Below are 16,768 nucleotides of genomic sequence, written 5' to 3' on the forward strand. Positions count from 1 at the left end.
GCATGCTATTTGGAAGGACATGAGGAAACAAAAAATGTTTTATTGATGTTTAAGGTGTTATGGTGGAGAAGCTTAAAGGCTTCTCCTACTCCACCAATAGGGTTATCGCACAACTTTATCTGGATCTTAAGTTAAAGATGTGGAGCTCCTTTTGTCTCTTAACAACCTGTCGTAGGTCATCAAAAGTGATTGAATGATCATATGACACTTCTTTAGAAAGCTCAACAAGGTTGAAGCCTCAAGATTGCAACTTTTGATGTTCTTGTTAGGTTTAAGCTTGTGACGTCTCTCTCTCTTTCTTTTTTTTTCTTTTTTTTTTTAGTTTTTGTAAATGCTTAAGTTTGTTAGTTTTTTTGGTGTAAAAGCTTCAACCTTTTGTGAATGAATAGAATCTAATAATTCTTTATTGTTTTTATTGTGTGAACTTTAATGAAAATAACATAAAATATAAGTGTAATACCTTATGTTAAATGGGGATGCCATATTAGTCGGTACTTCAGGATTTTGATGCAAGTATTGTAGATGAGAGGGAAAGGCCAGAGTGGACTAGAGATGGAGATAATGGAGATGAGAGGTGGATGCTTAGGGTTTATATGGATGAGATGCAGATGTTTAGGGTTCGTATTCAGCTAATTGAGAAGATAAGAAAGTGAAAAGACAAATATACCCTCATGTGTTGGGCACATGGGGTGGGCTAACAACCAAAACAAACGGTTGTTAAGTCCAAGGACCGATTACATAATGAAATATATTGATAAGGACGTAATATTGTAATTTTGAAACTTAAAGAACCAAAACCAAAGAAAATAACAAAACATGTGGACCAATTTTGCAATTTACTCTCTTAAAAATTAAAAGTTAAAAACTAGATTTCATTTATATAAAAATATTTCCAAAACCAAAAAATTAAAAATTAAAAACTAGATTTCATCCTACTCTTAGAGTTATTATTTATATAGAAATATTTAAAGAATAATTATAAGTTTTTAAAATTTATGAAGTTACTTAAAATATACAACTTACAAATAAAATATATATATATATATATATATATATATATATATATATATATATGAAAGTAAATATTTTAAAAAAATTTTAAAAACTAAAATCTAAAAACCTCTAAACACTATTGAAAAAACTAGTTGATAATGGCAACCATAATTATTGGTATGGATTCAAACAAAAACAAAGATCCAAAGAGTACAAGCAAACGAGCATTGTTTCTCAATACAGAAAAAGAGCTCACTTTCTTCCTCCATTCTTCGGTCAACGAGTCACCAAAACAAAACCAGCAACTTTTCTCCCTCCTTTCCCCTCTCTCTCACATACACATAGCAATCTGGTTGTGTTCTTTCCTAGCCTCTTGAGGTTTCCCCACACCCCCATTTATTGTTCTTCACCTTTGTTGTTGAGAATATGGTGCTTCCTTTAATGCTCCGCCATTAAAGCTCTCGCATCACACACAGACACAGATTTTGAAGAAATATCCTACACCCATTTCTACAACAGAACGCGCCTCTTGTAAATTGCATTTAATTAATTCAAACAAAGGGTTTGTTTTTTGCATCCGAATTCTACACAGACTCGGCGCACAGAGGAGTTATGGGTATTATGATTTGCACGGACATCGCCATCACATCAATCGTCATATAGTTATGGGCGTATGATGAACGGCCCTTGTTTTCAGCGTTTCCAATTATAGCAGTGTCATTCTTTCTGTACAGGAAACAGTGTTACTTCGCACAGGGATTAAGATTTCAAGTTTTGAACGAGTTATTATGTCTGGTTCGACACTTGAAATGGATTAAAGGTCATTTCTGTTTCGGGTAATCATGGAAGCTATGCTCAAGGTATTATTCCATTTCTTTTTCATCTTCCTGTTGCTGGTTAACTCGGTGTTGACCCAGTCGACGGTGCGGCGACTGAGTTCCGGTGTAGAACGAACGGCGCTGTTCGATCTTCGAGCTTCCTTAGGAATAAAAGCCAGATTCTGGCCGAGGAAGTTAGACCCATGTGCAAACTGGACAGGGGTGGAGTGCAGCAACGGCAGGGTCACCGGAATAAATTTGTCCGGTTTGCAACGAACTCGTGTTGGACATCGTTCCCCTTCTTTTTCTATCGATTCTTTGGTTCGATGTACTCAATTGGGTACCTTTAATTCTTCAGGATTTGCTCTTCCAGGGCAAATCCCTGATTGGTTAGGACAAAATCTTAGTGCACTCCAGGTGCTCGACCTTACGTCTAGCTCAGTCTTCGGTCCAATTCCTTCGTCAATTGGTTCTCTAAATCAACTCAATCGTCTTCTTCTTGCCAATAATTTCCTTACTGGGATTATCCCAGATTCTCTGAGGGAACTTTCTTCACTATCGATTCTAAATTTGTCGCTGAATATGTTAACAGGATCCATACCCACTTCATTTTCAGCTCTCGCGAACCTCACAGCTCTTGATTTATCTTCAAATTTCTTATCTGGCCCGATCCCTATGAACTTCGGTTCATTTTCTAGTCTTCAATCCTTAAATCTTTCCAACAATAGTCTTGCTTCTTCTCTCCCTATACAGCTTGGAAACCTTTCTCAGTTAGTTGACCTTGATCTTGGATTCAATTCATTCTCTGGATCATTTCCAAATGAACTAGGTCATTTAACCAATTTGAGGAGATTATCAGTTAAAAACAATAATTTGGGAGGTAATCTTTCTTCCAACTTCACACCAAATATCATCCTTCTTGATGTATCAAGCAACAACTTCACTGGCAATCTCCCAGACCTCTCAACATTCCCAAACACTTCTGGTGTCACCTTAAACTTCTCAAACAACCAATTCTACGGAATCCTGGATTCCAGTGTCTCAACTCTGGATTCCATCGATCTATCCAACAACTATCTCCAGGGTTTAAATGTCAATCTTGAAAACACAACTTCAATATCAAGAAACTGCTTCATTCGAATCCCAAACCAAAGAAGCTTAGATGATTGTAGAACATTCTATCTTCTAAGAAATCTACCTTTCAATGGTGATTCCAATTCCAATCCCACAACTCCATTGCAACGTCAACTCCCTAGAAAGAGCAACAACAACAACCGTTTGAAATACGTTATGGCTGGAGTTTTTGGTGGACTTGGTGTCTTTATAATCATAGTTATAATACTATTTTTAGTATTTAAACCATGTAACAAAAGATCAGTAAGCCAAAGAAGTGCAAACGTAGAACCTGTTCAAGAAGAAGGAATCGAAAAGGGTCAAACCATTTCAGTCAACTTAATGTTTGACTCATTTTCATATGAGCAAATTTTACAAGCCACAAGTGGTTTCAGTGATTCAAATCTCATGAAACATGGACACACTGGAGACATCTTTAAAGGGAAATTAGAAGATGGAGTTTCTATTGTTGTGAAAAGAGTCGATATGCGTGTGTCAAGAAAAGATTGTTACATGTCAGAATTGGAGTTGTTTGGAAAGGGTATGCACACAAGATTAGTGCCACTTTTGGGGCATTGTTTGGAACATGAAACTGAGAAGCTTCTTGTTTATAAATTCATGCCAAATGGGGATCTTTCAAATTCTTTATATAGGTCTACTAGTTTGGAAGATTCTGGTTTACAATCTTTAGATTGGATCACAAGATTAAAAATTGCTATTGGAGCTGCTGAAGGGTTATCTTATCTACATCATGAATGCAATCCTCCCATTGTTCATAGGTATTATTCAACAACTTCATTCTTTTTAACTTAATAATTTTATACCTGATTTACATCTGACATGATGTTTATCAAGAAGGGCACAACTTAGGGGTTGTTGGAAGAAAAACTTTTTTTGTAGATACTTTATTGTTTTTTTTTATTTATTATTATTTATAGAGATATTCAAGCAAGCAGTATTCTACTTGATGATAAATACGATGTACGTCTTGGAAGCTTGAGTGAAGTTTGTGTTCAAGGAGTGGAAGACAATCAAAATGTTATCTCAAGGCTTTTGCGGATTTCTTCGTAAGAATTATTTACAAAATAATATTTTATATTGTCTTATTTCACTTTCTTTTTATTGTTTCTCTTACAAACATATTTATTCCTTTTTCTCCTTTGTATATGTCCAGGAACTCTGAACCAACTCCTTCTGGTACGTACAGACAGTAACAGTAACAGTAACAGTAACAGTAACAGTCATATCTTTGAGTTGAAACTTTTGGATAGGACAAAAAAGTAGTATATTGATCTGATTGACATCAGTCTCAGTGCAATATATGTCAAACACAGTATAACATATTATAATATGAAGAAACATTATCGGTTTGAAACTTATATTTGTAAATTTTTTTTATTTACAAAACAGGGTCATCATCACCCCCAATTTGTGCATACGATGTGTATTGTTTTGGAAAGGTGTTACTGGAGCTTGTAACGGGCAAAATCGGAATAAATAATTCTGAATGGGTGGAGCAAACATTATCTTTCATCAACAACTATGACAAAGAACTTGTATCCAAGATTGTTGACCAATCTTTAGTGATAGATGAAGACTTAATGGAAGAAGTGTGGGCTGTAGCCATAGTAGCAAAATCTTGTCTAAATCCAAAGGCATCAAAAAGGCCTCAAATGGCTCATATTTTAAAAGCATTGGAAAACCCTTTTAGGGTTGTGAGGGAAGAAGACTTTAGTTCGGGGAGATTAAGGAATAATTCTTCTAGAAGGTCTTGGAGTGCTGCTTTGTTTGGTAGTTGGAGGCAAAGCTTTTCAGGGAGTGTTCATAGTCAAAGTCAAAAGAGCAGAGAGGGTGTTAGTGGTCAAAGGAGAGAGAATTCTCAAGGGAGTGGTGCGAATGATAAAAGATTGTCAAGTGAGATTTTCCCTGAGCCAGTAGACATCAATGATGTGGAAAGACAAGATGAAACTCGATAAATTATGGGATTTTTTTTTAATGCTTATGAGATTTTGTGGTTTGAAAAGCATGTATTTATTGTTGTGCTTGTGATAGATCTAGATCCATTGAAGTTGAAATGTAAATTGCTAAAGTGTGAAGCTTTGTGACAAAATCAAATTGTGTTAGAAAGTTTGATTTGACACAAAATCCAAGTCAGATGTATTTATGGGCTAAGTGCTAGAAATAAGAGTACATATGAAGTAAATGAAAGGGCTAAATGCAAGAAATGATGATGTATTTTCATTTATTTGTGTATTTTGGCACCATACTTTCATTTCTTTAGGTTATATCATTGTACTCGTCTTATTAAGATTTGGTACGCCTTGAAATATCTACCTAGTTATAGCATTGTATATCCAGTATATTTCTTGTTAGGACATTGTATTTTGAAAAAGTATTTGATTATGACTGTTAAAGTTGTATTCTATTTGAATTATAGAATTTTCAAGGTATAATGATGTAATAGGAAGAAAAGAAAGTAGGATGGTGTCATCAACATATTGATGAAAGGATGTTGTTATTCTTGCATGTAACCCTAAATGGTACTCGAGAGTTAGAATCTAAAATTCCATAATGTGTTGTGTTTTGGTGTCAAAAAGCATGTTTAAGGGATTTGATCATTCCTAGAGATTGAATTTCATTCGTTGTTTCATTAAAAGACAAGTGACTCGTAGACCCATTAAAACACATGCACACTCTTTCTTTAACATAATCTACATTCCGATTTCTTTGATAGATAGCTAAAGAATGTGATTGAATTTCATTCGTATTAAAATTTCTTTGGCAAATTTCATTTCTTCCAAAAACAAAGTGTGAACTGAATGCTCAATAAATGTTCATGAGAATTAGAAAATGATATGGTGATATAGATGAAGATCGGGTGGGATTTTTACTCCACATAAGGAGCCCAAATTCTTGTTCAATAAAATCGTATAGATAAAAAATGGAAGAAAGATCAACACAAGCAATCAAACCACATGTTAAATACAAAAAATAACATCATTTCTTTTATTTTATTTTTTCGGTATTGTTTTGCATATCCCTTATTTGACATAAATAAAAACTCCTCGTGATTTGACATAAATAAACTCATTTTGATTTGATGTTTTTGTCGTTTTCTTGTTCTTGTGTTTTGTTTTATTATTATTATTATTATTATTATTATTATTATTATTATTATTGTTGTTGTTGGTGGTGGTGGTGGTGGTGTTATTATTATTATTATTATTGTTGTTGTAGTAGTTTTAATTAATTATATCATTTTGTTTTTGATTATGTGTTTTAGAAAAACTGCTTTTATATATAACTGTATTTTTGTTTTTCGTTCGAACTATCCATGTGTTATTTTTTCGTTCTAACTATCCATATGTAATTGTTTTCGCCTGGACTATGAATGTGTTATTTTTCATTCGTATTATTATTGGATTGTATTTTCGTTACGATAATCCATAAGTTAATAACAATGACTTTAATACAAGTTGGGTTAACCCACTTGGCTAACAAGATGTTTCTAACTATAAGGTCATAGGTTTAATCCCTAGCATAATAATAATAATAATAATAATAATAATAATAATAATAATAATAATAATAATTTTAACAATGAATTTAACTCTAAGGACCATTTATATAAAAAAAATAACTTTAGGGATCATTTATATAAATTACCTTGATGTCTTAATAATGGAGATATGACTCTTCATATCATATATCAAAGTCCTTAGTAATAGTGAATTGCCCTTAGTAATAATTCTTGCTCTTAATAATAGTTCTTGTCTTTTTGATAATTAATATGGACTATTTCTTTTTTGTTCGGACTACCCCTGTATTATTTTTTTCTTTTTCGTTCGGACTAATCATGTATTTTTTTTTGTTCTTTTTCGTTCGGACTAACCATGTATTTTTTTTGTTCTATGATTATAAAGCATAGACCCTATTATTGTTTTTCTCTTTTCTCTTTTATTTTAATTTTAAAAGTTATTATTAATGCATACAAAAATCACTACAAGAAATGAAGTAGGATGCTTGCTATATACTACAAATTGAAAATACAAGGCTTTATCTTCTTGCATTTAGCCCATCAAATTCAAACCACTAGAGATAGATTGAATCATAAACTAATGATACATGAATCATCATATGACAGGAAAAATCACAAGTAAAGTATTTATAAAGTTGTTAAATGTGCCAAAAACTTCAAACCCTTAAACCTATTTGACACATTTACACCAAATCCCAAATATTTTTCTCTCAAAACATCATCATCTACACATGACCAAGTAAGTCCTCTTCCCAAACTCCCAATCCACATAAACCTCTCTGAAAATGGATTCACCAAGCTCCTATAAAACTCTTCTGCTTCTTCACACATAATTCCCTTTAAAAAAACAACACACTTACATCAACACAAAACCAACTAAAACAAGTAACCATGGAGTAAAAAAAAAAAAAAAAAAGACTTACTTCTGCCATGGATGTGATCTTGAGTGAAACATCATTGCTAAGAATGATAACCTTTCTATCTTTACTTTCTTTGCATAACTGAATAGCAGTTTCAAGAACTTTAATTTCTGTTTCAATTTCATCATCTTCCATGTGAATCCACCATTTTGTAGTCATCATACATTCATCAATCCATTTCAATGCTAAAGAAACCTTTTTTGTAGTTATGTTGAACAAATCATGATCATGTTGCCTCTTTATTTCCTTTAGTTCCTTTAACACTGATTGAAGCAAAGTGTTAGTAGATTTATATGACAATAACATGATAATCTTATATGTTATTTACCGATTTTGGGTATGAAAAGTTGAGTCCCTTTGAGGCCTTGTAGGAGTTTCAAATGCTTTAAAGACTCTTTGTGAAGAAGGGTATTAGTGTCTAGTATCATATTCCATCTTTTCTTTTCCCCTCCCTGAAAAGAGCCAATTACTAAGGGTAAATTATAAATAATGATATGATATGAAAGTAAAAGTAAACCTACATTAGATGAATCAATGCTCTTTTCATCAAAAATGTCTTTTCTACCCTCACTGACAGCTTCCTTCAACATTGCACAGATGTTTGATCCTTTACATTCATCTTCCTTCCATTTTCTCAAAGATTTCATTAAACAAACATTGGGATCCTTGTTCTCTTTATCTGGCGTAAAAAACTCCAAATCCTTTCCATTTAAACTATCAAAAAGAGTCCTTGAATCTTCTTTGGCTCTTGATATTTCTGGAGTAAAACTTGTTTCTTGATCCATGTCTGTTTCATCCAAAAGGGCCAAAAAATTCGATTCTTTCTTCATAATTTCATGATTTCCTGACTCAAATCTGACACCCATATCTACATCTTGTCTTGAAATGAATGATGTGCAAAGAACCATAGAATCTGATTCATCAGTGCATATATTAATCTCATTGCCTTTTTCTATTTCTTCTTCTTCATGGGTTTCAATAGCATCAAAAAGAGCCACAGAAAGATCTTCTGGTTTGTTTATGCTATCAAAGATCTCTGTTTCAGATAAAGATTCAGAGACAACAATTGGGGCTTGAACTGACAGAATTGCAAAAATTTCATCACTTCCATTGTCTGTATCAAACTCATCAGCTTTTGAGTTGTTAAGCACAGAAAACTGTTCTTCATGGGATTGATTTTCTATTCCAGCTTTTGAGCTAAAGATTTCACCATTTTGGTTTCCTTTTTTAGATGGAGTCATGTGTTCTTCTACCTCAGTCTCATCACATGAAGAATTTAAGTAGTTTGGTGCTGAATATGTCGATGGGTTCAATTTCTCCAAGGAGGAATGAAGATTCGTGTTGGAAAATGAAAATTCCGAACTCTCCAAATCCTCATTAGAGGAATGTGTCTCAAGATCATACGAGCAACTTTCATCCTATATAAATCAAGAAAAAGAAAGAACAAACATAAAGAGGCAATTCATCGAACAGCTTGCAGGCAGACATATTTACGCATCACAATCGTGAACTTTAGATAATTTTAATCGAAAAGAGTAAGAATACTGATAGATACCTGTGTTTCTTCTTGTTTTCTGAAGGTGGGAGGCACGAATGGATCATTAACATCAAAAGCTTGGTTCAATGGGACCCAATGCAGCTCGTAAACCCTACTTGAACCACCCATCTTCACCGTGTCTCCCTCTTTCAGTTTCACGGAAACCCCTGGTTCAATTCTCTTCCCCGACACCCATGTTCCGTGAACTACGATTTTAACAATATCAAATAGATAGTAATGAATCATTTCCCCCAATCCCAATACAATATAGTCAAAGAAGATTAAACAATATTACCTGATGATAGGTCAACTATTGAGAGCGTATGTGAAGACGGATTTAAGTGGATACGGAGATGATATCTGCTGATACTAGGGTGCTCTAGAGTAATGTTGCAATCTGGGTGTCGTCCAACAAGCAAAATTTCTTCATCGGAGTCCTGATTTATCGATGATGTTCCGGCTGCAGGTTGTTCGGTGGAGAAGGGAGGTGGTTTGCGTAAAAGAAAGATGTTCTTGAGGATGGAACCGTTCTTCAGTACAGTGAATGCCGGAGTTTTCTTCACCTGAATGAGGATCTCTTTGTCTTCATACATGGCTGGGTTCTTGAAATCAAAGAGACTGTGATAATGTTCTTCGTGTCTTCTTGAAATCAAAGAGAGTGTTGTATTTTTCAATGAAGATATTACCGTTGACGATGGTTTTGAAACGGCACAAATAGATTATGAGAAGGGTTCATGAGGAATTTAAAATTCAAAATGGAGTAGGAATTGGTATCCTTCTTTGTCATACTTTTGAACATAGAAATGAGTTTACCAATAAAAAAAAAATTCTTTCACCATTTTTATGTAATAGACTTATAAATATTAATTTTATATTGTATTTGCTTATTTAAATGTGCTCCTTGTACATAATTACTTATTTTTGGGAGATGAAATCAACTTTCCATTAAAGTCTTTTTTTTTTTTTAAGAAATTAACAATAACCATTCTTAGGCGGTCGAACGGAATAGGTTGACAAGACTCCTTAGCTCTGTTGCTGATGTGGCTTGATAAACACCTCAGGATGTTCAAAAGCCAATTGTGTCACCAAGGGAAAAGGTTGAGGTGGGCAAAGGAGAAGGCTAAGGTGGAGCTCGACGAGTGAACACTTGTTGTGATTCAATGTCTTTCAATAATATTTGAAAACCTTAGTTGTGACCTTTTCATCTTGCTGTTAAAAGAGAAGATGTGAAATATGTTTGAATTTAAATTGGAAAACTTTGGAAACGAGATCGTGAATTTGTATATATTATTCATAGATTTGGTGGTCATGTTATGTTGTTTGAAATATTTTATTATGTGGAATAATATTGTAACTGATGAAGATAAATGCCCAAAGTCATAGCAAAGCCCGATAATATTACTATAAATAACAATGTCATTTTGGGTTACACTCAAGAACAAAAATGAAGCAGATCTGTAACACCCATAAAAATCATGCAAAATTTAAACTTTTTAAAACATTTCAAAACCAATAATAATTACAAAACTTGTTTTCAAAATGGTTTAGTGTCAGAGTATCCCAGAATCAAATCATGAAAATATAAGGAGGTGCACGATCACGCCTTCGCCTTCCAACGATCATCAGAAGTACCTGAAACAAAATCAACAACTTATAAGCCCGAAGTTTAGTGAGTTTCTCCAAAATACCAACGTCATACAATCATAATCATAATCATATCATATAAACAAACAACATGTATAATGAGCCTTCAGCCTGACTGGACCGCCTCGCAGGCATTCAGTCTATCTTGACCGCTCCCCGAGCCTTCAACACGTCTGGACTGCCTCGCAGGGCCTTCGACCTGACTGGACCGCCTCGCAAGGCCTTCAGTCTATCCGGACCGCCCTGGGTATGTTGGCCTTCAGCACAAAGCAGGACCGCATCAACCCAACCCCAAATCAAACAATCATGTGCACATAAATATCATACGTTAGCATCTATGTAATAGTCAAACTGATCTAACAGATAAATAATCATAGCAACATCCTATAACCAGGATACCAACCTAACCGATCACTAACATAGCATTATCCTTTTTAGCAGGATACCGACCTAAGCGGTCACTAAGCATATCACCATCCTAACTACTAGGATGTAAATCAATAAACATATCATGCAAATAACCTGGATACAATTCCGTAAAGGGTCGGCATTGGCGCCTTCGACCCTGTTAGTATAGTGAGGACAACTCACCTCACAAATAGCTCGGAAATGATAGTATCGAACTCCTCCAACTCCAACACCTTCATCCACCAATGATCCAATTCCATAAATTCCCAGATTACCAAAATACCCTCAGAAGTCAACCTGGTCCATTATCGGTCAAAGTTAAAGTCAACGGTCAATGTCAATAGTCCATGTTGATCCAACTCGTCGATTGCAGTTCACTGACTCGTCGAGTCCTTCCAAAACTCAAAAAGTTGTAAAAACCCTAGTTGACTCGCCAAGTTTCCATACAACTCGTCGAGTCCATGCATGTCCAAATGTCGGGAAAACCTTAACTGACTCATCGAGTCGTCTTCCTGACTCGCCGAATCCATGCAGAACCAACAACGACCAATCTTCATCGGACTTGTCGAGTTGACCATGCAACTCGTCGAGTCCCCTCAATCCATTTCTCATACAGATGCTTTTTCGTGAAACCAAAGCTCTAAACCGTAGATCTAGGCTCCTAGGTTGTGATTATCACGTAAAGTTGCTAACTTTACGTGCATGCAAAACTCCATGAACCTAAAACACTCATAACTAGCCTTAGAAGAAGGTTTTGGACATGAAGGACAACCAAAGCCTCATAAAGCTTGAGTCTTTATGTCCATAAAGGTCTAGAGGAGTCCAAATCTGAAACTATGCCCTTGTGACAAGCTCAAATCCGAAAATAACCCCATTTTCCACCAAAATGCTCATATTCTCACTTAAGAAGGGATCTAATAAATAGAAGACCAAGGTGGAGGCTTTTTACCTTTAAAGCAAGCAAAGACAATGTAGATATTAGATCTACCCTCTTATTCCCGTTCCAAGCTTTTAAAACTCCAGGCTTCTTCAATCAAAAGCACCAAAAGTACACTTTAGCCTCTTAAATACTCAAGAACAAGGTTAGAATGATTAGGATTTCATCTGGTCATCAAAAAGGTGGTAAGGGGCTGGGGGTAAGGGCTTAAGGTCCTTTAAATAGGGTACAAACCCTAAAAATTAGGGTTTCCTTTTCCAGCTCCTACTCGTTGAGTCAGGGTCCTCCGACTCGTAGAGTAGGTCCAATAATCCATGCAGGCTAACCTGCCTCTACACGACGAGTTGGGGTAAGCAACTCGTCAAGTAGGTCCATAAACATGTATATAATGCTTTAAAACTTGTACCTGAGAGTCGGGGTGTTACAGTTCTCCCCCAATTGAACTAGACTTCGTCCTCGAAGTCTGTTGCGGCGAACAAGTCTGGGTAGTGCTCCCGCATCTCTGTCTCTGACTCCCACGTCCACTCGGATCCCTTCCGGTGCTGCCACTGTACCTTTACCAAAGGTACTTCCTTATTTCGTAGGAATTTTACCTTCCTCTCAATAATGGTCACTGGCCTCTCCATGTAATTCAGGCGCTCATTGACCTTAATATCATCCAACGACACTACTGCCTCCTCACCCAATATGAACTTTCGTAACTGTGACACATGGAAAGTGTTGTGGACCTGACTAAGCTCCTCTGGGAGATCCAGTCTATATGCCACCTTGCCAACCCTGGAAATGAACCTGAACGGCCCAATGTACCAGGGAACCAATTGCCCCTCTTCTTAAAGTGAAATCACACCCTTCCAGGGTGAGTTCTTCAGGAGTACCATGTCACCCACATGGAACTCCAGCTCAGATCGGCGTTTGTTAGCATAACTCTTCTGCTGACTCTAAGCGGTCTGCAGCCGCTGTCTGATCTGTTGAATCCTCTCGGTAGTCTGTAGAGCTACCTATGTCCGTCCTATCACCCTGTGACCGATCTCACCCCAACAGACTGGGGTGCGACATCTTTGTCGATATAACAGCTCATATGGTGGAGCAACAATACTGGAATGAAAAATGTTGTTGTAGGAGAACTCTGCAATGGGTAGGTAGGAGTCCTAGCTCCCACCGAAGTCAAAAATGCAGGTTCTTAGCATATCTTCGAGAGTCTGTATGGTCCTCTCACTTTGGCCGTCTGTCTGCGGATGATAGGTTGTACTGAAGTGCAGCCACGTGCCCAGTTCCTCGTGGAACCGAACATCACGGTCTGAGACAATAGAGACCGGTCACTGGCGTCTCCATGTAATTCAGGCGCTCATTGACCTTAATATCATCCAACGACACTACTGCCTCCTCACCCAATATGAACTTTCGTAACTGTGACACATGGAAAGTGTTGTGGACCTGACTAAGCTCCTCTGGGAGATCCAGTCTATATGCCACCTTGCCAACCCTGGAAATGAACCTGAACGGCCCAATGTACCAGGGAACCAATTGCCCCTCTTCTTAAAGTGAAATCACACCCTTCCAGGGTGAGTTCTTCAGGAGTACCATGTCACCCACATGGAACTCCAGCTCAGATCGGCGTTTGTTAGCATAACTCTTCTGCTGACTCTAAGCGGTCTGCAGCCGCTGTCTGATCTGTTGAATCCTCTCGGTAGTCTGTAGAGCTACCTATGTCCGTCCTATCACCCTGTGACCGATCTCACCCCAACAGACTGGGGTGCGACATCTTTGTCAATATAACAGCTCATATGGTGGAGCAACAATACTGGAATGAAAAATGTTGTTGTATGAGAACTCTGCAATGGGTAGGTAGGAGTCCTAGCTCCCACCGAAGTCAAAAATGCAGGTTCTCAGCATATCCTCGAGAGTCTGTATGGTCCTCTCACTTTGGCCGTCTGTCTACAGATGATAGGTTGTACTGAAGTGCAACCACGTGCCCAGTTCCTCGTGGAACCTCTGCTAGAAATGGGAGGTGAACCGAACATCACGGTCTGAGACAATAGAGACCGACACTCTATGGCGAGCTACGATCTCGCGGATATATAAGTCGACCAACTTCTCGGCCGATGAACTCTCCTGTATAGCTAAAAAGTAGGCGCTCTTGGTAAATTGATCCACGATGACCCAAATAGCGTCAAAGCCCTTTGCCGTGCTCGGCAACTTGTTAATAAAATCGATCGTGATATGTTCCCACTTCCACATGCGAATCTCCAGAGGCTGCAGCTGACTGTGCGGCCTCTGATGCTCGGCTTGACCATCCACCAGGTCAAGAACCTCTCCACATACCACACGATCTCCTCTTCATGCATGGCTACTAGTAACTCAATCATAAATCCAGGTACATCTTGGTGGCCCTTGGGTGAATAGAGAAGCGAGACTTATGAGCCTCCTTCAGAACAATCTGTCTGACCCCCGCCAGACATCGGAACCCATACCCAACCATATCGGGTCAATAATCCCCGAATATCATGTACAAACCGGGTGTTCTCTCCCCTGATCTTCTCAAGCTTCAAATTTTCCTGACACATACCCTCAGCCTGAGCCTCCCTAATCAAGCTCACAAGTGGAGAATCCACCGATATCCTCATACATGTCACCAGAGTAGAAGATCCCGCTGACTTGCGGCTCAGAGCGTCCGCCACCAAGTTCGCTTTACCTGGGTGGTAAAGGATCTCACAGTCATAATCCTTGACTACATCCAACCATCGGCGCTGTCTCATGTTCGGGTTCGGCTGATCCATGATGTGTCTCAAACTCTTGTGGTCCGTATATATGGTACAACGGACCCCATAAAGGTAATGTCTCCAAATCTTGAGAGTGAATACTAGTGCTCCCAACTTCAGATGATGAGTAGGGTATCTTGTCTCGTGCAGCTTCAATTTCCACGACGCGTAGGCTATCACCCGTCCTTTCTGCATGAGGACCGCTCCCGGTCCTATGATGGAGGCATCACAGTATACTATAAAATCCTCGACTCCTTCCAGGAGAGTCAAGACTGGAGCCTCACATATTTGTTGTTTGAGGGTCTCAAAGGCTCTCTACTGCTCAGGGCCCCACCAAAAATCCACCCCCTTCCTCGTCAGAAGAGTGAGGGGTACTGCAATCTTGGAGGAATCCCGTATGAATCTCTGGTAGTACCCTGCCAATCCCAAGAAGCTCCTGATATCCGAGGGAGAATTTAGAACCTCCCATTGTATAACCGCCTCGATTTGGACCGGATCGACCAAAATCCCCTCCTGGTTAACGAGGTGTCCAAGGAACTAAACCTCTCATAACCAAAAAACGCACTTCGAGAACTTGGCATATATCCGCTCTCGCCTCAGAACTCCCAAAAGCTCCCATAGATGCTCCTCATGTTGCTCTCGGGTCTTGGAGTACACCAAGATATCGTCTATGAACACAATGACCGAACGATCGAGCATCGATCTACAGACCCGATTCATCAAGTCCATAAACACCGCCGGCGCGTTGGTGAGCCCAAACAGCATCACCATGAACTCGTAATATCTATAACGAGTCTGGAATGCACTCCATGTCCTCCTCCCTAACCCCGACCTGATGGTACCCAGACCTCAGGTCTATCTTGGAGAACGAAGATGCCCCCTGCAACTGATCGAAAAGATCATCTATCCTCAGGAGTGGATAATGGTTCTTCACTGTTAACTTGTTCAACTCCTGGTAGTCGATGCACATCTGGTGCAAACCATCCTTCTTCTTGACGAAGAGAATAGGCGCTTCTCACAGGGAACTTCTTGGGTGAGTGAACTGCTTGCCCAATAGTTCCTGCAGCTGTGATGACAACTCCTACATCTCTGGTGGTGCCAACCGGTACGATGCCTTGGTGATATGGGCCGCACCTGGCACTAGGTCGATCCTAAACTCGACCTGCTTCTCCGGAGGCACTCCAGGTAACTCCTCCGGAAACACGTCAGCAAACTCCCTGGCTACTGGAACCTCTGAAACCATGGTCTGATCCCTGACTTGCGTATCCACCACGTATGCTAAATAACTTGCACACCCATGCTGAATGTACTGCCGAGCCCTAGAAGATGAACAAAACCATGATCCCAATCTGGTACCCTCGCCATAGATAGTTAGTTCTCCCCCACTTGCGGTTCGAACTACCACCCGCTGACCCTCCCAGTCAATTATGGCACCGAAGCGATTAAGCCAATCCATACCCACAATCAAACATACATCCCCATGGGAATCAGAATCAAGTCTATCGGAAAAGATACCGCAAAGATCTCCAACACGCAGCCCCGATAGACCAAAGAAGTGGAAACCCCGTGTTTGCTGGCGATAGAGACTCGCAATGGACACTCTAGCTCTCCTACTGGCACACTGAACTCCCAACTAAATGTCTGAGAGACAACGACTGACTCGCCCTCGAGTCGAATAATACCAAAGCAGATAAGGATTTCACTAAGAATGTATCTAACATGGTACAACACATATAAGCATAAAAAAATATAATCGATAAGATAAGGGATAGATACATACCAGCCACCACGACTGGTGCTACCCTAGCTTCCTCTGATGTAAGCTAGAAGGTGCGTCCCTGAGCCATCGGGGGCTCCGCTCTACCCTGCATCCCGTCGGTAATCCTTAGTGTAGTCGGCACTAGTGCTTGCGCCGAGCGAGCTGCGGACAGTTGGTCTTCATGTGACCAACCTGATGGAAGTGGTAGCAGATCCTCATATCCTGAACAGGGCTTGTCCGGCGACACTCCTTCGCAAAATGCACCTCCTTGCTGCATTTGCAGCACTTACTGCTCAACCTACAAACCCCCGAGTGACCCTTCCCGTACTTGCCACAAGTGTG

At 38.8% G+C, this 16,768-nt stretch overlaps 2 protein-coding genes across 2 annotated transcripts; one reads left to right on the forward strand and one right to left on the reverse strand.

Annotated features, from left to right (window-relative positions):
• Positions 1-1,197: 1,197 nt before the first annotated feature.
• LOC145103311 (putative LRR receptor-like serine/threonine-protein kinase At2g16250) lies at positions 1,198-5,169 on the forward strand. Its single transcript, XM_079040871.1, has 4 exons — positions 1,198-3,703; positions 3,863-3,991; positions 4,099-4,121; positions 4,335-5,169. The coding sequence occupies exons 1-4, from the start codon at positions 1,836-1,838 to the stop codon at positions 4,898-4,900; spliced, it is 2,586 nt and encodes an 861-aa protein (XP_078896997.1). The 5' UTR covers positions 1,198-1,835; the 3' UTR covers positions 4,901-5,169.
• Positions 5,170-6,929: 1,760 nt separating this feature from the next.
• On the reverse strand, positions 6,930-9,677 carry LOC145103312 (uncharacterized). The gene is made up of 6 exons (XM_079040872.1): positions 9,215-9,677; positions 8,938-9,125; positions 7,904-8,800; positions 7,711-7,834; positions 7,386-7,645; positions 6,930-7,299 (listed from the first exon to the last, which is right to left on the reverse strand). Exons 1-6 carry the CDS (start codon positions 9,510-9,512, stop codon positions 7,090-7,092), a joined length of 1,977 nt encoding a protein of 658 aa, XP_078896998.1. The 5' UTR covers positions 9,513-9,677; the 3' UTR covers positions 6,930-7,089.
• Between the last annotated feature and the right edge of the window lie 7,091 nt (positions 9,678-16,768).

The sequence above is a fragment of the Lactuca serriola genome, chromosome 4 (genome assembly GCF_051521515.1).
Source record: "Lactuca serriola cultivar US96UC23 chromosome 4, Lser_US96UC23_V15, whole genome shotgun sequence".
Taxonomy (NCBI): Eukaryota; Viridiplantae; Streptophyta; class Magnoliopsida; order Asterales; family Asteraceae; genus Lactuca; species Lactuca serriola.

What these genes read in the sequence shown, in the direction of transcription:
- LOC145103311 (XM_079040871.1), top strand. Translation starts at nt 1,836, where the DNA reads ATGGAAGCTATGCTCAAGGTATTATTCCATTTCTTTTTCATCTTCCTG. An exon ending in AATCCTCCCATTGTTCATAG is followed by an intron (nt 3,704 to 3,862) that starts GTATTATTCAAC and finishes TATTATTTATAG; the next exon opens with AGATATTCAAGCAAGCAGTA. An exon ending in CTCTGAACCAACTCCTTCTG is followed by an intron (nt 4,122 to 4,334) that starts GTACGTACAGAC and finishes TTTACAAAACAG; the next exon opens with GGTCATCATCACCCCCAATT.
- LOC145103312 (XM_079040872.1), bottom strand. Translation starts at nt 9,512, where the DNA reads ATGTATGAAGACAAAGAGATCCTCATTCAGGTGAAGAAAACTCCGGCA. An exon ending in ACTTTTCATACCCAAAATCG is followed by an intron (nt 7,646 to 7,710) that starts GTAAATAACATA and finishes TGCTTCAATCAG; the next exon opens with TGTTAAAGGAACTAAAGGAA. An exon ending in AGATCACATCCATGGCAGAA is followed by an intron (nt 7,300 to 7,385) that starts GTAAGTCTTTTT and finishes GTTTTTTTAAAG; the next exon opens with GGAATTATGTGTGAAGAAGC.